The sequence below is a fragment of the Cervus elaphus genome, chromosome 12 (assembly GCF_910594005.1).
Source record: "Cervus elaphus chromosome 12, mCerEla1.1, whole genome shotgun sequence".
Lineage (NCBI taxonomy): Eukaryota > Metazoa > Chordata > Mammalia > Artiodactyla > Cervidae > Cervus > Cervus elaphus.
Window position 1 is genome coordinate 82,340,325 of NC_057826.1, and position 24,605 is coordinate 82,364,929.

Here is a 24,605-nt window from a genome sequence, read left to right on the forward strand (position 1 = left end):
CTAAAGTAGTCCTTTACATTGAAATGAGAGGAACCTGAACCATAACTCAAAGTCACATGAAGAAACAAAGAATACTAGAACAGATAATTATACAGATAAATATAGAATCCAGTGTCACTGTATTTTTAGTTGGTAACTCCTCTTTATTCTTGTATGATTTAATAGACAAATGCATAAAACAGTACCTATAAATCTATGTTAATGTCCACACAATGTATAAAGACAAAATTTGGAGCTATATGAGAGCAAAGTGTTTACAAATTAATACAACTAAATTGGGTATTAATGCAAACTAAACCGTTAAATATTAAGATATCAGTTATATTCCTTAGTGAAAATGTTAGTCACTCAGTGGTGTCTGACTCTTTTGCAACCCCATGAACTGTAGCCCTCCAGGCTCCTCTGTCCATGACATTCTTCAGGCAAGAAAACTGGAGGGGGAGTCATTCCCTTCTCCAGGGGATCTTCTTGACCCACTGATCAATCTGATATACAGTCAAAGATTTGGTAGAAATGGAGTCAGCAAGATATACTTAAAAGAGTGAAAGTAAAAGCTGCTTAGTTGTGTCAGACTTTTTGTGACCCCATGGACTATACAGTCCATGGAATTCTCCAGGCCAGAATACTGGAGTAGGTAGCTGTTCCCTTCTCCAGGGGATCTTCCCAACCCAGGGATCGAACCCAGGTCTCCAGCATTGCAGGCAGATTCTTTACCAACTGAGCCACCAGGAAAACCCACTTAAAGAGTAGTCAGCCATAAAAAACAACAAAATAAAGCCAATTGCCGCAACATGGATGGACCGAGAGATTGTCATGTTAAGTGAAGTCAGCCAAAGACAAACACTATTTGATATTGCTCATACGTAGAATCTTTTAAAAAATGGTACAAATTAACTTATTTACAAAACAGAGTTACAGGTGTAGAAAACAAACTTATAATTACCAGGGGGAAAGGAGAGAGGGAGGGAATGAGGATATATACATGCACCACTATATATATATATATATATATATATAAAATAGGTACCTAATAAGGACCTACCATATAGCACACTCTACTCAATATTCTGTAATGGCCTATATGGGAAAAAAATCTAAAGAAGAGTGGATATATGTGTATGTATAACTGATTCACTATGATGTACACCTGAAACTAACACAACACAGTAAATCAACTATACTCCAATTAAAAAATTTTTAAATAAACAAATAATTAAAAGTTAAAATTAAATAAAAAAGAGTAGCCACATAGGTAAAAGGAAAATCAAGTGAATGTGCTCTCAAGAATATTAATGCAAAGATCCTATCAACAATGAGTAACAACTATGTCAACTGGTGCGGCATGTTCAAGCAAAATAAGAACTCGAAGTTCAAAAAGTCAATCTGGATTCTCTGTTTAACAGTCCTTCCTATAGGCATATACAAGGTAAAATAAGCTCTTTAAGAAATATTCCTACCTTTCCAATGTAACAGATTTTACAGGAATCACATAACCACAAGCCAACTGAAAAAAAAAAAGACCTCCAACTACTATAAGTTGTGATTTTGCATTATAGTCTCTACTAATAATTTCTTGTCTAGCTCTAAAGTTTTACTTTTCTGACTTCATAGATAAATGTCAGTTGTGTCTCCTTGAATTAAAAGTTTTTAGATTATCAAAAAGGGTCAGACCATGATAATGTAATCATGTCTCCATGGCACTTTGAACTTATAACCGTAGAAATTTTTGCCAGAAACTGTGGATCTCTTTCCTAATAATGCATTACTGCTCTCCACATCCTCTGCATTGAACCCACACATCAATTTTCCCATCTCTTCCAAATTCTTCATTTGTGCTCTTTCCTTAAAAAGCCTCTGGCTTTGTGGAACTCCTAATAAAAGTTCTGAAACTTTTGGCAGCAATTTTAAGTCATAGTAATTTTCACTAGCAGATACTTCTTTCTCTTAGAACCAATTGCTTTTTAGAGGGTCACAAAATTTTGGGGAAAAAGTTGTTTTAAAAGTTTAGAGTGTCAGGAAAGTCACATTAATAGTCTGGAGTCTACCTATCAGTCTGCCTAATAGTCAGAGTCCAGCAATCAGAGATAGTTTTGCCAGGTAAAAGAATCAATTAATTAACAATGACACTTCCGCAATCACTGCTGCTGTCAACACTAGTAAAAAGTGAACAGTGAACATCTCTGTGATAAGGGCATAGGATGCATGGCTGAGATTGGAAGGAGATAACGCTGGTCACCACCGAATACTCTGGCCCTTGGTTCCACACCTAGTTCTGCCATTAATAACTTCAATGTCCACACAATAATAACTTCAACTCATCTTCTTTCTTCTCCTCTCCTTACTGATTTCTACTCTTCTCCAACAACTCATTCCCAGGGCCATAGTGGCCTCCAAAGTGTTTTTTATGTTATTACTAAAATATATTCCATCTCTAAAATCTTCAACTTCAAAAACTTAATTTGACCATAAATTCCCACTAGTTCAGCTCACTACTAATCCTATTACTTTATGTAATTCTCATCTTTAATTTCATTTAGACTTCTAGTCCCAGAAATACTACATTTTCTCCCAATTCATTGGCAACCTTCTACTTTTTAATTATTTAAAAATAGCCTAGACCATATGATCTACCATTTCTTTCTTTTGACATTATACTTGATTTTTTTAATTCCTTATCTTTGATCCTTTATTTCCTTATTCTTTCTAAGATATTTAGCTTTTCTACTGATATACCTATAGCAAACCTTCAGTGTATTAAAAAGCAGAGACATCACTTTGCTGACAAACGTCCATAAAGTCAAAGCTATGATTTTTCCACTAGTCATGTATGGATGTGAGAGCTGGACCATAAAAAAGCTGAGAGCTGAAGAATTGATGATTTCGAATTGTGGTGCTGGAGGAGACTCTTGAGAGTCCCTTGGACTGCAAGGAGATCAAACCAGTCCATCCTAAAGGAAATCAGTCCTGAATATTCACTGTAAGGACTGATGCTGAAGCTGAAGTTCCAATACTCTGGCCACGTGATGCGAAGATCCAACTCATTGGAAAAGACCCTGATGCTGGGAAAGATTGAGGGCAGGAGAAGAAGGGTGTGACAGAGGATGAGATGGCTGGATGACATAACTGCCTCAATGGACATGAGTTTGAGCAAACTCCAGGAGATAGTGAAGCACAGGGAAGCCTGGCTTTCTGCAATCCATGGGGTTGCAAAGACACGACTTAGTGACTGAACAACAACTGATATATCTTGTCACTCTGTACTCCTGGAATACTCGCTCAACAATTCAGACTAGCTGTTACAATTTCATGGTCTATAACTTCCTTCAGTTCCTCAGAATTTTCCTTCAACAGCTCAACACTTCCCCAGTTAGCTCCCTAGTATAACTGAAAAATGTAGAGATATACCATGATTTTTAAAGTGATGGTTTATTATCTTACAAATGTTAATTCTACTGAAATAAACAACTTAAATGCCATTTGAAAAAGATTCTTAACTTTCCATTTATATTAAATGACTTTAAAGCTCATATGTAAGAACAAGTGTATGAGAATTGAAACTTTGAAAAGAATAGTGAAAGCATATTTCCCTTACTAGATATTAAAACTATAAAATGACAGTAATCAAAACAGTCTGGTATTGGCATTAAAACAGATAAGTAGGTTAGTGAAATGGAATAGAAAATTCAGAAATATATCCAGTATTTATGGAACTTAATATAAGATGAAAATGACATTCCCATTACAAAAGAGAATAATTTAATTGAGGAATGCTATTAGAAAACTGACTAGTCAATTGGAATAAAATCAAGTTACACTCTTACCTAACAGCATATATAAAAATAAATTTGATGTATTAAAGAAGGAATTTTAAAACCTTATTAAAATTTTAGAATAAAATTTATAAGGTCATTTGGATAAACTTGGAACTAGGAATCCTTTTTAAGGAAGATAGAAAAAATATTTTTAAAGAAAAGATAAATCAGAAACAGAACTAATGGATAGTATTTCATAAATCTAAAGCCCAATGACATAAAGTTTTAATTTTATAAAGCATAGTTATATACAAGTAGAATTATTTTGACATTTAAATAATATTAAATAAAGTTTCAGGGCAATATAAATGATATAGCCATTATATAAGTTATCACTTAATTAAAATGTTAATTCTTGTTTCCTTATTTTTCTAGCTGAAAGATCTAAGAAACTCTACATGTAGATACCCAAGTGAGGTGAAGGAGGTAAGCTAGTCAATATAAATTAATTTTATAACTAAAATTGCTAAGGTATATTTGTCTTTAAGATATATGTCAAATTCTAACTACAGTAAACTTCCAAAATATTATTCTAATTCCTCTTAAATGACTTGTTGATTACACTCTTCATATATGGAAAGCTGAAAGAATATTGGCTGAAAAACTGAAATAAAAGCTATATTATATTTTGTTTGAAATGTGTTTCAGAATTTGGTTAAGGTCATTAGATAACTGTGCATCAAATGAAAACTGAAGTGCATTCTATCTTTGAGTTGTAGCTTTTCTTTTTAAATCATATATATACACACACATTTTTTAATTATAAAACAAACTATAAAGTTATATATGCTTTATATTCCTCTCATTGACTTGCTTCTTGTATGCCTTTATGAACAGAAGTAAAATATGTTAAGCCTAGATAGTGTCCTCAGATTTGTTCATAAACCAAGGGATATGTGTTATATGATTTGTATGTCATAGAAGGAAAAGGCTGTGAGCCACTGGAAAAGACAGATACTACAGATTGTAACTGAAGTAACTATGTTTTATGCCAAATTGCTTAACACTGATAGTTACGGAGTAAGGATTTGTGCTAGCTACTGGGGAAACAACAAAGGTTAACACAATCAGGATTTTACAATCTAGTGGGGAAGACAGATACAAAACAACTACTTCATGTTGTTGTTCAGTCGCTAAGATGTGTCCGACTCTGCGACCCCATGGACTATATAGCATGACAGGCCCCTGTGTCCTTCACTATCTCCCGGAGTTTGCTCAAATCCATGTCCGTTGAGTTGGTGATGCCATCCAACCATCTCATCCTCTGCTGCCCTCTTCTCCTTTTTCCTAACTACCCAATGGTTAATCATGGTCATGATAAGTGCTAACAAGGGGAAGTGCAGAGTACTAGTAGAAAAAAAGGTATCTGATCTAGCCTACTCTCTGGGAAGTCATTAGGAAAGACTTTTCAGGGGAAGTGAGGTTGGAAGTCAAGACCTCCAGGCTGAATTGCAGTTAGCCAGGGTAGGGTGAAGGAAGCAGGGCAGGGGAGAATAGATCTGTTTGTAGAAGAAGGGTTCTAAGGTAGGAGGTAACCAAATTGGGAATCACTGAGGCTGCAGCACAAGAACAGAGTGGCTGATACTATGAGACAAGATAGGTAAGGTGGGTAGATGCCCTTATAGGCTATTAAGTAATCTAGATTTATTCCTAATAAAAATAAGAAACTACTAAAGGGTTTTTAAATTAGGAGCAATTTTATATTTTCAATATTTCCACCTTAACTTTTAAAACCTATTGCTAATTTCAGTAGGCTTTCTTAAGAAAACTATTTTAAAATAATCATATGTAAAATATTTTCCCATTTCTGCTCCAAATTCATTTCTCCAAAGATACTAATATCCGGAAAGAATACCACTGCATACCCTGCTTCCTCTGGAAATGTAGAGACGGTGCTTCCATCGTTCTGACAGTGGTCCTGAGAGTCAGAATCTCTTCTATCTTGATTTATAGCAATACTGGTTATTCGATGTTGTTGCAAGTCCCACTTTCGAGCTACATTGTTAATTGTTAACCTTTTCTTCTCCTATGAAAAAGTTCATTGTGACAAGAATTACATAATGCAATTTTTGTAGCAGGAGAATCCAAGGAGCATATTGTTTGTACTACTTATCACATCTTTAAAAGGAGTCAATTACTTAAAGCAGCTACCAAATATGTATTCTAAAACACAGTATAAGCAGCCTTTATTCAACCTATGCATTCAAACATCTCAAAAATGCTCTATCATTCTTAAAAAAGTATATACAAATAACAATTACTCCCACTGGACATAAGAAAATTCACTATTTGCAAGTTTAATTTGACAGAAATTTATATATTCAAGTGTTTTGTTTGCATGTATGCTAAGCTGCTTTAATCATGTCCCACTCTTTGCAACCCATGGATTGTAGCCTGCCAGGCTCCTTTGTCCATGGGATTGTCCAAGAAAGAACAATGGAGTAGGTTTCCATTTCCTCCTCCAGGGGACTCAAGTGTTACGTGAAGTTTAAATTATGTCTTTGTGCTTAAAGATAGTAAGAAAAACTGACAATATTTTAATCTTTCTAACCAATAATTATGGGAAATATGGTGGAGTGATCTGGGGGCGGGGAAGAAAGGAGAGATTGAGCAGTGTTCTAAGCTTCACAGCATAAATTACAATGTCTGAAAATTAACAATCATATACAGACTATTAAAAGAAATTGTATTAGGTTCAAACATTTCTAGATAACTAGTAGATCTTAGATTATCCATTATCAAACCTCATGACTCAGATGGTGAAGAATCTGCCCACAATGCAGAAGACCCAGGTTCCATCCCTGGGTAGGGAGGATTCCCTGGAGGAGGAAATGGTAACCCACTCCAGTATTCTTGCCTGGAGAATCCCATGGACTGAGGATCCTGGTAGGTTACAGTCCATGGGGCTGCAAAGAGTCGGACATAACTGAGTGACCAACACAACTTCTAGATGGCAAGTTGATTAAATCAGAGTGCTGAAAATAGACACTTTCCCTTTTATCTTTACTCAGAGAACAATCATCTAGTAGAAACCATCTGTGTGACACTGACCCTCTTCACCTGCTCCCTTTGGAAGCAGTAAAAGCTGTCAGGAAGACTCTTTGCCTACTCCCTCAGTGCATTCACACATGTGTAATACTTATGTTTAGATTCACCTCTTTGCCTGTCTAAAATTTTAGATGCAGAAATGGCACTGGATAGGAATGAAAACTGGTGACAAAGCTTAATTAAAACTAAACATTTTTAAAGTTCTATTTCTGCATTTAAAAATGTCTTAAACATGGATTCTTTTTTCTATTGCTTGGTATTTGAAATGTGTTTATATAATTAAATGGGTTCCACTTAGTATGTGTATACTTCTGAGACTTCTTGACATTTTATGTATGTTCTTATCTAAAGCAAGTAGGCATTTGACATTCTACTATAAATTTCCCCCCCAAATCTATGATAAGGAGGCATCTTATCTTAAAGGATTCTATTTCAGTTATTTGCAGATGACTTGGGACAACCCAATTCTTAATCTACACAATACCATTATTTTCACTCAGTGCCATGGCTATTTTGCTTTTTTTTTTTTCCCCAAGGCTATTTTGAAAGAGGCAGGGGCAGTGAGTTAATGGTAGATGGCTATCATGCCGATGCCATGCATGTGGCTTTCTGGCTGACTTGGAGTTGGCAAAAATAAATATCCTTAATGAGGTAGATATAGTAGTGCTTAGAAAAAAGGCACAAAAGTTTACACCACTCAGGATGTTAAATTTATAACAAGATACTCTGAAAATGCAAACACTTTACTATACCAATCCCAAAGTTAAGCTTTCTTTAATTGGGTTGTTAAAATCAGATCAACACCAGGCTGACAAAGAAAATGGGTATTTTCACTGAGGTCAAAAAAGGGAAGATATAGTTTAAAACAAGAGTGATCTGGGGTCAGGTGGGGATCACCAGCTGGCTAGAGGGGCCAACAAGGGCTCTAAGTGCCTGTGGAGCAGGAAAAAGAACAAAGGAAAGACTAAGATTCTGTAAGGCAAAAGAGGGTTCCCCCCAAAAACTTTTATGTTCAAAGATCATGGATGCATCTGGCATATTAGTACAATATTGTACAATTAGTACAATATTAGTACAATGACTATAGCTACAGGACAGTCTGTCAAATTTGTGTTAAAATGATAGTTATTTTAGAAGATGCCAACTTTCAGCTTCTGCCACTTGAGTCTATTCTTTATAAATCAAGCAATACCGCACCAGTATATGTCATCACTATCACTTCCATTCATTTTAAAGATTGAAAAGAAAATAGAAAGATAGAAAAGCAACAGGACTAAAGATGGATGTCTATACACCCTTTCTGTCCCTCAGAAACAGCAGTCCCCAACTTTTTCGGGTACCAGGGATGAGTTTAATGGAAGACAATTTTTTCACGGACCAGGATACAGTGAGGGGGGGTGGTGGTTTGGGGATGTTCAAGCACATTGTATTTATTGTGTGATTTATTTCTTAATTATTATACATTGTGATATATAATGAAATAATTATACATCTCACTGGACTGCAGAATCAGTGAGAGCTCTATATTTGTTTTCCTGCAACCAGACAGTCCCATCTGGGGGTGATGGAAAAAACTGACATCTGAACTGAGATGAGCAGCTATAAATACAGATGAAGCTTCGATCGTTCGCCTGCCACTCACCTCCCGCTGTGTGGCCCAGTTCCTAATAGACTGGAGTTGAGAGGACTTGGGACCAAGTTTGTTTTGTTTGTTAATTTAGGAGTAGTTTTCACAAAGTAAAACACACAGATTCAAGTGTACTCTTCGATCAGTTCTGACAAACGCATAAATGTTAACCTGTAACATTTCCATCACCCCAGTAAGTTCTCTTGTTTCCTAAGTTTACTATATACAACTTTGTTATTCCCAAAATCTTTTAAGGACAGTAATATCTGATATGCTAACTCATTTAAAACAAATTCAAAAAAATCTTTAATTTTATACTCCTCAAAATCTTTACCACCTATCGGAGAAGCTAACAGAATTTTTTTTAATTTAAAAAGTCAGCACTAAAAAATAAATGCATGTAGCAGAGCTCATTAAAATATATCACTAAAGATGACAGTTTACTACAGTGGTTTCCAAAATGAAATTTAAATGCCAGGAGGATACACAAGGTGATGTACTGGTGTGGAAAGAAGGTTAACTTCTGTTTTATATATATATATATATATATATATATATATATATATATACTTTTATCTCTTCCTTTTATAATTTCTCATCTTTGCATTTATCTTATAATGTACATTATATTACATTATATTGTATTTCAGAAGTAAAGGTTTGTTTGTAAGTTTTAAGGGTGTCTGTTTATTAAAAACACTATCAATAGGAATGAAAAATTTGTAGTTTGGAAACTACTTTTCTAGCTGATTAGCAAGCTAGCTTCAATATGTGTGAGTGTGTGTGTGTGTGTGTGCGCGCGCGAGCACATACATGAATGTAGACACCAGAGACAATACCTTAAGTAAAGATTGCTTATGACTTTCCCGCTTCTTCTCTTCTTCTTTTTTGGCTACAACAGATGCCATACGCCTTTCTTCTTCCTAAAAGAAAAATGTAAAAAAGTATTGTTGAGTATTTAAACTTTTTGATGCTAAATATCTTCAGTTCTCTGATTTTCTTTGTGAGAGCCATACTACTTGCTAATAGGAAATATGCCTTCAAAGAAAAAGTCAGTATGTTCCTCTTTATTTTCTTCTTCCAACTTAATTCTAAAAGAAAACTGTGCATTCTTAACTCTACTCCCAACTCTTGATGTGAGATAAACCTAAATAATACAAGAAAAAGACTGAGAAGAGAAAGAAGAAAGGGGGAACAGGGGGCTTCCTTGGTGGCTCAGTGGTAAAGAATTCACCTGCTAATGCAAGAGACATGGGTTATGGGTTCAATCCCTGGTCCAGGAAGATTCCACATGTCATGAGGCAACTAAGCCCATGTGCCACAACTATTGGGCTTGTGCTCTAGAGCCTGGATAACGCAACTATTGAACGCATGTGCCACAATGACCGAAGCCTGCATGCCCTAAAGCCCATGCTCTGCAACAAGAGAAGCCACTGCAATGAGAAGCCCATGCACCACAACTGAGAGTGCCCCCACTCACACAACTAGAGAAAGCCCGTGCATAGCAACCAAGATCCTGCACAACCAAACATAAATAAAAAAGGCAGGTTTGTATAACTTTTATTTGTACTGTAGTTCTACATGGAGAGATTTAACAAAGTTTTTATCATGAAGATGAAAATCATACTTCTAACAATCTATTTAATTTATTATTGCAAAGCAGAGCTTTTTTTTAAATGACAATATAATTGTGAAAGCTTTTTAAAAATTTCCATGGATATTAATAAATTATTCTCCATTAAGATCATTACTTTGTTTTTAAGTTGATTTGGCCAGTCTAATTTCTTCCATTCTAAAAACTATGAAATAACTTTACTGTAATAACATTACAGTTTAGAAAAGCTTTTAAAAATCAGTCATAATCCCAAAACCCTAACTCAAATATAATTTTTCCATCACATTATGATATTCTCTATAAACAAATTTTTAAATATTGCAATCTGCATACACAATATGAATCATGATTTTTCACCCTGATGATTGGCAAATTTTAATAAAGTAAATTATAACCATGTAAGTCTTGGTTATAGATTTGTAGGCATTCAAAATGATGTCATAATTTGAGAAAACAATTTCTTCATGAAACACAAACTTGAAAATATCTTCAGAGACAGAAAACTATAAAAAGTAATTCAGTACATTTGAAGGAGAACATTTTCAGAAATACAATTTACAAAACCTGAAATTAAAAATTTAATGGAGGCGAATTGAAGAGTAGAATGCTCTCATACCACCCTATAATTGCCAGTCATAGCCCTTAACCTCTTTCATTTAAATTATCTCTGGTACATCTCTCCTCTTTCCTACAAATAGCTCCATGAAGGTATGGACCATATATCAGCTACCCAGCACACAGTAGATATGCAGTAAATATATATTCAAAGAATGAATTATTAAATGTACATCTCTATGACTGTGACTGTGTAAGTTGTTCAGTCGTGTCCGACTGTGACCCCATGGACTGTAGCCTGCCAGGCTCTTCTGTCCATGGAATTCTCCAGGCAAGAATACTGGAGTGGATTGACATTCCCTTCTCCATGGGATCTTCCCAACCCAGGGATCAAATTCAGGTCTCCTGATTTGCAGGCAGATCTGAGCCACAGGGAAGCGCACAACTGTTCAATAATTTCCTAAAACTGAAACCATTAATTCAAATGGTAGACATATTTCTAGGGCTTTTGCTGTGTTTGCAAAAGTACTCCATAATTGTAGTACTAATTTACATTTCTACCAGAAGTTAACATTTGATTTAAAATATAATGGATAGTCACAAGAGTTGTTCACCAAATATTCCTGTCTTCCTACATCCTGGCCATATAGTGAGATGGCACTTCATGTACTCTTGAAGTTAGGTGTGGTCATGTGAATTGCTTTGGCCAATGCTGTATGAACAAAAGTGATATGTATTACTTCTGGGTAGCAAATTTCAAAGACAATGTATGATATAGCTATTTCCTGTCTCACTTCTGCTACAGAATTTGCAAAGCTCCAAAGGATGGGCACTTTGAAGGCCTTGGTCGTGGAAAGAGGGCAACACAGAGTAAACTTCTCAGACCACATAAAATGGACAGACTGACAGTATGAGCATGAAATAAACCTTGTTGATTTATTCCACTGAGATTAGAGAAGTTGTTACTGTAAGATGGAGAAGCTCTAAACAGCAAAAACAAGACTTGGAGCTGACTGTGGATTAGATCACGAGCTCCTTATTGCAAAATTCAGCCTTAAATTGAAGAAAGTAGGGAAAACCACTAGACTTTTCAGATATGATCTAAATCAAATCCCTTATAATTATACAGTAGAGGTGACAAATAAATTCAAAGGATTAAATTTGGTAGACAGAATGCCTGAAAAACTATGGACAGAGGTTTGTAACACTGTACAGGAAGAAAAGAAATGCAAGAAGGCAAAGTGGTTGTCTGAGGAGGCCTTACAAATAGCTGAGAAAAGAAGAGAAGCAAAAGGCAAAGGAGAAAGGGAAATATACAGCCAAGAACAGCAAGGAAAGATAAGACAGCCTTCTTAAGCAAACAATGCAAAGAAATAGAGGAAAACAATAGAATGGGAAAGACGAGAGATCTTGTCAAAAAAATTAGAGATAACCAAGAGAACATTTCATGCAAAGATGGGCACAATAAAGAACAGAAACAGCAAAGACCTAACAGAAATAAAAGAGATTAAGAAGAGGTGGAAAGAATATACAGAAGAACTATAGAAGAAAGGTCTTAATGACCCAGATAACCACAATGGTGTGATCACTCACCTAGAGCCAGATATCCTGGAGTATGAAGTTAAGTGAGCATTAGGAAGCATTACTGTGAACAAAGCTAGTGGAGGTGATAGAACTCCAGCTGAGCTATTTCAAATGCTAAAAGACGATGCTGTGAAAGTGCTGCACTCAATATGCCAGAAAATTTGGAAAACTCAGCAGTGACCACAGGACTGGACAAGGTCAGTTTTCATTCTAATCCCAGAGAAGGGCAATGCCAACAAATGTTCAAACTACCATATGATTGTGCTCATTTCACATGCTAACAAAGTAATGTTCAAAATCCTTCAAGCTAGGCTTCAATGGTACTTAAACCGAGAACTTCCAGATGTACAAGCTGGATTTAGAAAAGGCAGAGGAACCAGAGATCAAATTGCCAACACCCATTGGATCATATAAAAAGCAAGGAATTCCAAAAACATATCTACGTCTGCTTCATTGACTACGCTAAAGTCTTTGACTGTGTGGATCACAACAAACTGGAAAATTCTTAAAGAGATGGGAATACCAGACCTTCTTAACCTGTCTCCTGAGAAACTTGTATGCAGGTCATGAAGCAACAGTTAGAACTAGACATGGAATAACTGACTGTTTCAAAATTGGGAAAGGAGTACATCAAGGCTACATTTTGTCACCCTGCTTATTTAACTTCTGTTCAAAATGCCAAGATGGATGACTCACAAGCTGAAATCAAGATGGCTGGGAGAAATATCAACAACCTCAGATATGCAGATGATATCACCCTGATAGCAGAAGTGAAGAGGAACTAAAGAGCCTCTGATGAAGGTGGAATAGGAGAGTGAAAAAGCTCTCAACATTCAAAAAATGAAGATCATGGCATCCGGTCCCATCACTTCATGGCAAACACATGGAGGAACAGTGGAAACAGTGACATTTTATTTTCTTGGGCTCTAAAATCACTGCGGATGGTGACTGCAGCCATGAAATTAAAAGACGCTTACTCCTTGGAAGAGAAGTTATGACAAACATAGACAGTATATTAAAAAGTAGAGACACCTTTTGCCCTCATAGATGTGTATAGTCAAAGCTATGGTTTTTCCAGTAGGCATGTATAGATGTGAGAGTTGAACCATAAAAAAGACTGAGTGCTGAAGAATTGATGTGTTTGATCTGTGGTGCTGGAGAAGATTCCTGAGAGTCCCTTGGACAGTAAGGAGATTAAACCAGTCAATCCTAAAGGAAATCAGTCCTAAATATTCATTGGAAGGACTGATGCTGAAGCTGAATCTCCAATACCTTGGCCACCTGATGCAAAGAGCTGACTCACTGGAAAAGACCCTGATGCTGGGGGAGATTGAGGACAAGAGGACAAGGAGGTGGCAAAGGATGAGATGCTTAGATAACATCATTGACTCAATGGACATTAGTTTGAGCAAACTCCAGGTAATAGTGAAGGACAGGTAAGCCTGGTGTGCTGCAGTCCATGGGGTTGCAAAGAGTCAGATATGACTCAGTGACTGAACAACAACAGTCTAGAGCATCCCAATCAGTATATATAATATAATTAGAATTAAGGAAAGTCAAAGAGGCACAAAAATGTATTCTAGGGTGTGAGCCATTATAAATGCTCCTGTAAACAAAGGACTTAGGCTAAAGAAGTAAATAAAAAATGCACAAAGTAAACTATTGCAGAGTTAAAAAGGTAAGCAGAAATACATCCACTAGAAGACTCAAAGTTTAAAAATGAGGAAATGAACACTCTGAGAAGTTTAGTAACTTATACAAAGTCAAAGCCAGGATCAGAACCAGAGGTCATTTGTGAGAAATGGGGTTTGCATTTTTATAATCAGGATATATTTATATGTGTTTTACTGGTTTTAGACGGATGAAAAAAGTGAGGTCAAAATTTAGCAGTAATCTGCCATATGATTTAGTTGTTTAAAAGGGAGTGAAAATTTATGTGATTTTTGGTGAATTTAAAGTATATTTTACAATATGGAAAAGAGTTGTTCTTAATGTTAAAAGGCCGAACAGAGGTAATGAGGAAAAATAAACTAATAAGAAATTCAGAACCTTGGTTCCTAGTTTCATAAAATAGCTCAATTAATAACCACATTAAACTCTTTTGTTCAGTAGATGTTGATTTAGTACCTATTAAGTATAATCTGTTTCAGAAAAAAACTTTTTAAAAGAACAAAATATATTGATGGTCAATTGTTGACTCATGTATTGAATGTGAACTAGAAACAGATTGGTTTTTCAAAGAGCCAATTTTAAGCAGTACTGGAAACTGTATGGATCACGTACTACACATACTTAACAGATGATTTCATTAGATTTGCAAAAAGAATCTGAGCTTCTACTAAAGGCAGGAGGACTTTAAAAGGAAAGTTAAACCTAGGAAAACTGGATAGATGCCAAATCAATTCAAATATTGAATGTTTTAAAAATTTATACATATGATGACTGTATTTCAGCCCAAATAATTACAGAGTAACTAAACTTAGAAACAAAAACAAACCCCTCTAACTGTAAAGATAAGCTATAAATCTGTTGGTAAGAAGGAAAAAAATTGTAAAATTCAGGCATCTTCATGATAATAATCCAATTTCTGGGACAAAAACCATATCCTTTATGTAGCAAAAGAAAGAGATCTACCTGGCCTGAAAGTGCACATACACTTTTCTCTTTACTGTGGTTTGTCAGGAAGACCTAATACAGAAACAGTTTAATTAAGAAGCGTAGTGATTTAATGGAGAAGGAAATGGCAACCCACTCCAGTATTCTTGCCTAGAGAATCCTGAGGACAGAGGAGCCTGGCGGGCTGCTGTCCATAGGGTCGCACAGAGTCTAACATGACTGAAGCGACTTAGCATGCATGCATGCACTGGAGAAGGAAATGGCAACCCACTCCGGTATTCTTGCCTAGAGAATCCTGTGGACAGAGGAGCCTGGTGGGCTGCCGTCTATGGGGTTGCACAGAGTCGGACAAGACTGAAGTGACTTAGCAGCAGCAGCAGTGATTTAATAGGTATTTAATAACTTAGATTATACCCTCTTAGCAGACTACTAAGGCTCTAAAACAATGAATTTATTACTTGAGAAGACGTTTTGCTACAAAATCAATAATAGCAGTCCTAATATAATCAACAATTTATTATGTGGAATTTTAAAAACAATGGCAATGTGGGTTTTTTAACCATATACTTTAAATAGTTTTACAAGACATTGTTTTCCTTGACTACACTAAATATTAAAACAGACTACAATTAGAGTTTTTGTCTAGAGGAGAATGTTCCTTATTTTTCTTTCAATCTTTTTTTTTAACAGAGAAAACAGATGTTTCCAGGGTCATAGTCAATGTCAGAATGAAGATTAGAAGCTATATCACTTGACTTCTACTGGCCCAGGGATAACAGTCATATTATACATTCAGTTCAGTTCAGTTCAGTCACTCAGTTGTGTCTGACTCTTTGTGACCCCATGCACTGCAGCACACCAAACTTCCTTGTCCATCACCAATACCTGGAGCCTACTCAAACTCATGTCCATCACGTCAGTGACGCCATCCAACCATGTCATCTTCTGTCATCCCCTTCTCCTCCTGCCTTCAATTTTTCCAAGCACCAGGGTCTTTTTCAATGAGTTGGTTCTTTGCATCAGGTGGCCAAAGTACTGTAGTTTCAGCTTCAGCAACAGTCCTTCCAAGGAATATTCAGGACTGATTTCCTTTAGGATGGACTGGTTGGATCTCCTTGCTGTCCAAGGGACTCTCAAGAGTCTTCTCCAACGCCACAGTTCAAAAGCATCAATTCTTCGGTTCTCAGCTTTCTTTATAGTCCAACTCTCACATCCATATATGACTACTGGAAAAACCATACCTTTGACTAGACTGACCTTTGTTGGGAAGTAATGTCTCTGCTTTTTAATATGCTGTCTAGGTTGGTCACAGCTTTTCTTCCAAACAGCAAGCTTCTTCTAATTTCATGGCTGCGGTCACCATCTGCAGTGATTTTGGAGCCCAAGAAAATAAACTCTCTCACTGTTTCCATTGTTTCCCCATTTTTTGCCATGAAGTGATGGGACCAGATGCCATGATCTTAGTTTTCTGAATGTTGAGTTTTAAGCCAACTTTTTCACTCTTCTCTTTCAAGAGGTTCTTTAGTTCTTCTTCGCTTTCTGCCATAAGGGTGGTGTCATTTGCGTATCTGAGGTTATTGATATTTCTCCCGGCAATTTGATTTCAGCTTGTGCTTCACCCAGCTCGGCATTTCGCATGATGTATGCTACATATAAGTTAAATAAGCAGGGTGACAATATACAGCCTTGATGTACTCCTTTCCTGATTTGGAACCAATCTGTTGTTCCATGTCCAGTTCTAACTGTTGCTTCCTGACCTGCATACAGATTTCTCAGGAGGCAGGTCAGGTGGTCTGGTATTCCCATCTCCTTGAAGAATTTTCTACAGTTTGTTGTGATTCACACAGTCAAAGGCTTTGGCGTAGTCAATAAAACAGAACTAGATGTTTTTATGGAACTCTCTTGCTTTTTCAATGATTCAACGGATATTGGCAATTTGATCTCTGGTTCCTCTGTCTTTTCTAAATCCAGTTCAAGCTGGAACATCTGGAAGTTCCTGGTTCATGTACTGTTGAAGCCTGGCTTGGAGAATTTTTAGAAGTACTTTGCTCGTGTGTGAGTTGAGTGCAACTGTGTGGTAGTTTGAACATTCTTTGGGATTGCCTTTCTTTGGGATTGGAATGAAAACTGACCTTTTCCAGTCCTGTGGCCACTGCTGAGTTTTCCAAATTTGCTGGCATATTAAGTGTAGCACTTTCATAGCATCATCTTTTAGGATTTGAAATAGCTCAAATGGAATTCCATCACCTCTACTAGCTTTGTTCATAGTGATGCTTCCCTCTGCCATCTTGTTTGCAACCTCCATATTATACATTAGGGGAGAAAAAGCCAGAACAGGATAGGTTATACTACCATAATAACTTTAAAACTCACACTGGCTTACAATAAGAGAAGTTTGTTTCTTGATCATGCAAAGAACAGCCCAGCTGTTCTCCATGTAGTAGGCTAAATGTTCCTAGGTGCTATGACTTGATGGCACCTTTGACTCAATATTTGCTTTCACAATGACCATCACATGGGAGAAAAGCCCAGAAAATCGCACTTTGGCCTTTAAATGCTTCTGTCTGAAAATTATGTACATTACTTCTGCTCACATTTCACTGACCAAAGCAAGTTGCATGACCATATTTAACTCCAAGAGAAAGGGAAATATTATCTTTCCACCTGGAAGACAGAAGAACACACTGGGGACATTAGTAACGGCTACCACACAGGACACTCACTTCTACCCCGGATAGGCTACCTCATATTTTGGAGAACAAATTGTAAACAAGTTCATATAAAGCCAACTATATGTGAGTTTGAGGTGGAAACTTTATAGATACTGTATCCATTTCATAATTGTGAGAATAGCACCTGCATTCACAAAATACTGCCTGGAAATAAAAAATTCTGGGAGGTGGAATTTTCCATACAATGGTCCTTGTTCTAGTCCTTCAAAATGTGTCTATTCTAGAACTGCCATATAACCCAGCAATCCCACTGCTGGGCATACACACCAAGGAAACCAGAATTGAAAGAGACGTGTACCCTAATGTTCATCGCGGCACTGTTTACAATAGCTAGGACATGGAAGCAACCTAGATGTCCATAGGCAGACAAATGGATAAGAAAGCTGTGGTACATTTACACAATGGAATATTACTCAGCTATTAAAAAGAATGCATTTGAATCAGTTCTAATGAGGTGGATGAAACTGGAGCCTATTATACAGAGTGAAGTCAGTCAGAAAGAAAAACACCAATACAGTATATTAACGCATATATATGGAATCTAGAAAAATGGTAACGATGACCCTATATGTGAGATACAAAAGAGACACAGATGTAAAGAACAGACTTTTGGACTCTGTGGGAGAAGGCAAGGGTGGGATGATTTGAGAGAAGAGCACTGAAACATGTATATTATCATATGTGAAATAGATCGCCAGTCCAGATTCAATGCATGAGATGGGGCACTCAGGGTCAGTGCACTAGGATGACCCTGAAGGATGGGATGGGGAGGTAGTAGGAGGGGGGTTCAGGATGGGGAACACATACACACCCCTGGCTGATTCATGTCAGTGTATGGCAAAAACCACTACAATATTGCAAAGTAATTAGCCTCCAATTAAAATAAATAAATAAATTTTTAAAAATGTGTCTATTCCCTCCTTTTTTGTACAGTTGTAAAAATATTTGAAGACTACTGTAATATCTTCTTTGTCAATGAATTGTGCTAGGTTTTCTGGAGATGTTTGTTTGCAATCACCCTTCTAAAACTAATAGTTCAGGTGTAATTTAACAAAGGAAAAAAGGGAACTGTTGTCCATTTTTCTAAATTCTCTATTTCTATAAATGAATATTGTTTTAAGCCATATTAACTTCTAACAATCACATTTCATAATTAACTCAATTTGAACTTATCAATTTCAATGCAAGTCTTTCTCACACATGCTAATCCTCTTTCCCCTAACCTTTCATTTGGCTGAGAACTGTCATGTTTGTTGTTAAGAAGCTAAGTCTAGAATTTTCAATTTATCTATTTTTTATCTTGCTAAATTCTGCTGATATTTATAGATTAGAAGTTGGCACACTTTTTCTACAAAGAGCCAGATAGCACATATCTGAAGCTTTGTGATCCATATAAAATCTCCAGCACATATTCTTTTTGTTTTTCACAGTGCTTCACAAATGTAAAAACCATTCACAGCTTGAGAGCTATGAAAAAAAAAAACAAAACAAAACAGTCTGTGGGATGGATTTGGCTCGCAGGCTGTAGTTTACCAAACCTTGTTTTAGATTATTGAGCTTCTGGATTCTGATTTCATCAACTGGTCTATCAGGATTTCTAACTCTCCCAGTTTGTCATTTATATACTTTATTACTCAACTAGTCAATACTTAAACATGTTTAAGAGAATGAGAGTGAGCAAAAAGCCTCACAGCACCCCAGGACAGATTTCTCTGCAGGCTGGCTGTTAATCCATTACTTTCTGTTCTGTAGGTATACTCCAATCACAAATCCACTTAACTATGTTGTCGTACAATTTACTCAATATGCTATCATGAAAGACTTCACTCAGTGCTTCGCTTAGATACCAAAACACTGTCTCTCTATAGTATTCTTCTGAGAAGGTCTATTTATAATATCTAAAATAGTAACCTAATTTTGTCTGGCACAAATTGTTTTTAGTGAACTAATGCTGCCTCCTTGTGATCAATTCCTTAAGTACTCACAAATCATCTAAATAATCCAATTTAGATTTCTTTCATAATCTACATTCAAGTTAATCGTCATGATTTGCCACAATATTTTTTCTATCCAAGATAAAAAGAGAGATTAGTTTATCTTACCTTTTAACTACTCTACTATTCTACACTGCTTTCCAGATATAACTTTCAAAGGCCTAGCAATTTATTCACTGCTCTAGATCAAAGATTGGCAAATTCTAGCCCACAGAACAAATGCAGCATGCCATCTGTCTTTGTAAATAAAGTTTTATTGGAACACAGCCATGCTCACTTTTATGTAATGTTCATGTCTGCTTTTACTTTACAATGAGAGAGTTGAATAGCTTTCAACACAGACTGTATATCCCCAAAAGCCTAAAATATTTACTATGAAGCCCTTTAGGCTATGAGCTCAGTTGTGTCAGACTCTTTGTGGCCCCATGGACTGTAGCCCACCGGGGCTCCTCTGGCCATGAAATTTTTCTGGGCAAGAATACTAGAGCACATTGCCGTTTCCTACTTCAGGGGATCTTCCTGACCTAGGGATTAAAACTGCATCTCTTAGTTTCCTGCATCGGCAGGCAGATTCTTTACCACTAGTGCCGCCTGGGAATCCCCAATAAGGGCCTTCAGCCCCTAATAGGTCTGGATTCAAACTTTTTATTCACCTATCCAAGGCTTTGTTTTCACTTTATTAATATCTATTTCTTCTCTTTACTGACTAAAAGTTATTCTTCCTAACAGAGACAACGAAAGCAAAATAGGAATTGAGGCCAGCAACTCACATTATCTTGAGATGCCATATTATCTCTTGCCATTCCTCTAGATCAGACACTCCAGAAGCTCTTATCCTGACTAACCCTTTCTCATTTTATCACTCATCCTATCTTTCCCAATTTGTTCTCTGGGCTGCTACTCAGACAACCTTTTCAATAGGCAAATCCAATTGAAGTATCTTAAACTCTTCAAGAGTTTCCTATTATGTTCAACACAAAAATCTAAACTCTTCCTTCTGGCATAAAACACCTTCTTCATGACTCAGCTCTCACTGGTCAGGCATCCTTTTCCTGCTGCTCTTTTCGCCTATGAACACTCCGTGCTCAGCCATGCTGAACCGCTCTGAGTTGCTATATCCTCACACCCCTCTGCATTCTGCGTGCCTTCTCTCTCTCTCTAGAACACTTTCATACTGATATATCCTCCTTTGTCTCTGGCCCTCCTCAAGTCTCAAGTCAAGTATTTTCTCCTTTGGAATTTTTTCTATTTCTCCAGTATACATAGGACAGCTTTGCTCTTTGATATCATCCTGCTGTGTGTGTGTGTGTATGTGTAAACATACACATATCTATTCATCAATCAATTTTATCTAACTAGTTTGTCACTTTGCATTATAATCTGGCTGCATGCCTGCCTCTGTACTTGACTGTAAGTAACTTGAGGGTGTTAACTGCGATTCTGATCTTGTCATCACTAGAGTCTAATACACACCCTAGTGCAGAAACTCCAAGGTGCCTAAGACTGTCTTAGGAATTTTTCCATGGTACCACTAGGTCAAAAAACATATGTTATAGCCCTGTTTATTAACTAGTTAGTAAACAACAAGATTCATGTTCTAGCAACTTAGTGAAATTCGCTCAGTTGTGTCCAACTCTTTGCAACCCCAATGGAGTACACAGTCCATGGGATTTTCCAGGCCAGAATACTGGAGTGGGTAGCCGTTCCCTTCCTCTAGCGGATCTTTCCAACTCAGGGATCGAACCTAGGTCTCCCACATTGCAGGGAGATTCTTTATGAGCTGAGCCACCAGGAAACCATTTCAAAAATAATAATTTGAATAAAAAATATCACTCTTGAACAACTATAAAAACTTACTAGTGAAATGTGTATATCTGTAAGGCATTACACAACTTCTCAAACATGAGAATTAGATTGGATACTGTCACCCTCATTTCCTGCTCTGTGTTGATTTTAGTATTTGTTTTTATCACAACAGTCGCTGGAAGGTCAGCTGTGCCAGGGTATAATGCCATAGAGAGAAATACACTGTGATGTAATGTTGAGATGGTAAACTACGTTAAGCTAGTAGTCTTCTCAGGGTCTCACAGATATCAAATCTCATTGCCTTTTGCTTGAAAATTATAAACACTCCACAACGCCCCTGCGAGTTCACAGTATCTTTGGCACACAGTTTGGGGAACCATAGCCGCAATACACAAGTTCATGAGGTATCTATGTAATCCACTCCAGCTAGAAAACAGTAGTTATAGAACTGGTATCAGTAAAATTTTCCAGCCAGATGGTAAATCTTTTAGGGTCATAGGCTATATAGTTTCTTTAACAACTACTCAATTCTGCCAGTGTAGCATTAAAGCAGATATAAATAATACATAAGTGAGTGGACATGATTGTGTTCTAATATAATTTTATTTACAAAAACAGGTGACCCGCTCATGGGCTAGTGTTTGTCAATACTAGCCCAGGTTGGAAAATTTATAGAAAGTCTTTTACAAGGTATATTCTTTACAAACTAAAGTTACTAAAAGATTTAAACAAAAGGTGAAACAAAATACCATGAGACTATACTGATATGAATAAGTTAATAAATTAAAATTTTTATGAGGTACAGAATTACAAAAGTGTGATAGTATGATTTATTGTAAGAGATACATGTTTGATCTTCATCCCAGTTTCTGGTTCACAGCTTCTCAAATCCTAGGAATTTCCTAAGTGTGTAGAGTGATAAAGGTGTCTATTGTTTCATTAATGAGATGACTTTTGGACCTCATCTAAGGATGGAGGCTGGTTGCCAGGAGAACCAACCAGGCAATTAAGAAGGTCGGAACTTTCCATTGCACCCCCAGATCTCCAGGGAGAGAAGAGGAGCTGAAGGTTGAATCAATTGCCAATAGCCAATGATATAATCAATTATGACTACTTAATGAAGCCTCCATAAAAAGTCCAAAGGGACAGGTTCAGAGAGCTTCAGGAATGGTAAAACCTGGACATCTGGGGAGAGTGGTATGCTCAGAAGCTCTGTGTCCCTTCCCACCAAGCCCTGTGCATCCCTTCATCTGGCTGTTTCTGAGTTATATCATTTTACAATAAACCGGTGACCTAGTAAGTACTGGGTTGCTCAAAAAGTTCACTCAGGTTTTCCCACTGGAGAAGGCAATGGCACCCCACTCCAGTACTCTTGCCTGGAAAATCCCATGGACAGAGGAGCCTGGTGGGCTGCAGTCCATGTGGTCGCTAAGAGTCGGACACAACTGAGCGACTTCACTTTCACTTTTCACTTTCCACTTTCATGCATTGGAGAAGGACGTGGCAACCCACTCCAGTGTTCTTGCCTGGAGAATCCCAGGGAGGGCGGAGCCTGGTGGGCTGCCGTCTATGGGGTCGCACAGAGTTGGACACGACTGAAGCAACTTAGCAGCAGCAGCAGCAGGTTTTCCCATAAGCTGTTATGGAAAAACCCAAATAAACTTTTTGGCCAACCTAACAGTTTCTGCCAGTAGGTCAGAAGTACAGGTAATAACCTGGACTTGTTACTGGCATCTGGCAGAGCAGGGACGGTACATGTGCAGTTTTCCAGACTGAGCCCTCAACCTGTGGAATCTGATGCTATCTCCAGGTGGATAGTGTCTGAATTGAATTCTTGAACAGTGAGCTGGTGTTCTGAGAACTTCTTACTGGAGGTGTGAGGAACCCTGCCCTCCACGTTGGAAATTGAATCTCAGAACACCAAAAGAAAAGGAAATGGGAATAATTTCACATGCAGAAACCTCACAGACACCATCTTAAAGTAAACAACATCAATAAAGATATACATTACAGAACACTCAATAGGATACAATAAGAGAAATGCAAAATCACTTGTGTGCTATTTAGGCCAAAAAGCTATAACTACTAATTAATCATGAGGAAACATCAAATAAAACCTGAATTAAGGGTCATTCTATAAAATAACTGACCTGTAAACTTCATAAATGTCAGTCATGAAGTCAAGGAAAGACTAGGAAACTGTTCAGGAAATATGGTGACAATAGACACCTGACAACAAAATGTACCTCTATGCAATGCATAATTCCAAACTGGATCATTTTGCCCCACAGAACATTCTTAATATAATTGGTAAAATGTGAATGTAGTGTGATGATTAGACACTAGCAATTATTCAATGTTTTTTCCTTGATGTTGTTGGTTATACTGTGTTTACATGAGAGAATGTCTTTGCTTACAAGATATACCATGAAGTATTCAGAGCAGTTGGGGAATTGAGTTAGCAGCTTATTCTCAAATTGTTCAATAAAACAAAGTTCTTTGTACTGTACTTACAACTCTTCTGTAACTTTGAGATTATTTCCATTAAAATTTTTTGAATTTCTAAAATTAACAGTGGAGGAACAGATGTACAAGGATTGCTGCTCTATATTTAGCAGAAGAGCTGGCCCTCTCCCATCCCAGGGGATTTTCCTCATCTCCTTACCAAACAAGCACATTCTAGGGAATGTACAAGGACAAGGATTATAGATAGCATTGTTTGTTCTCCCTTATTTAAGGCATGAAAGTGAAAAGTGTTAATTGCTCAGTTGTGTCAGATTGTTTGCAACCCCATGGACTGTAGCCCACCAGGCTCTTCCATCCATGGAATTCTCCAGGCAAGAATACTGGAGTGGATAGCTATTCCCTTCTCCAAGGGATCTTTCTGACCCAGGGATCAAACCCAGGTCTCCTGCATTGCAGGCAGATTCTTTACTGTCTGAGCCACCGGGGAAGCCCATCAATCCCTGGGTCGAGAAGAGCCCCTGGAGAAGGGAATGGCTACCCATTCTAGTATTTTTGCCTGGAAAATTCCAAGGACAGAGAAGCCTGGCGGGTTACAGTCCATGGGGTCACAAAGAGTTGGACAAGTGACTGTGATTGAGCAACTCACGCAACTTTTCTTTTATTTAAGGCATGGAAATGGCTAAATTTTACTCAACCAAAAAGTCTTTACTGAATATTACTACATTCTCAGCATTGTATGAGATAGAGAAG

The 24,605-nt window shown here is 37.1% G+C and overlaps 1 protein-coding gene across 8 annotated transcripts in view; it reads right to left on the bottom strand.

Moving 5' to 3' along the window:
- The window catches only part of LRRC49 (leucine rich repeat containing 49), a 153,573-nt gene that overhangs the window by 43,545 nt on the left and 85,423 nt on the right, over positions 1-24,605 (bottom strand). For all 8 annotated transcript variants that reach the window (XM_043920862.1, XM_043920861.1, XM_043920864.1 and 5 more), the window contains 2 exons: positions 9,327-9,410; positions 5,678-5,838 (listed from right to left, as the gene is read on the bottom strand). In XM_043920862.1, coding sequence (XP_043776797.1) covers positions 5,678-5,838; positions 9,327-9,410 — 245 coding nt within the window. The remainder of the gene's footprint in view (positions 1-5,677; positions 5,839-9,326; positions 9,411-24,605) is intronic.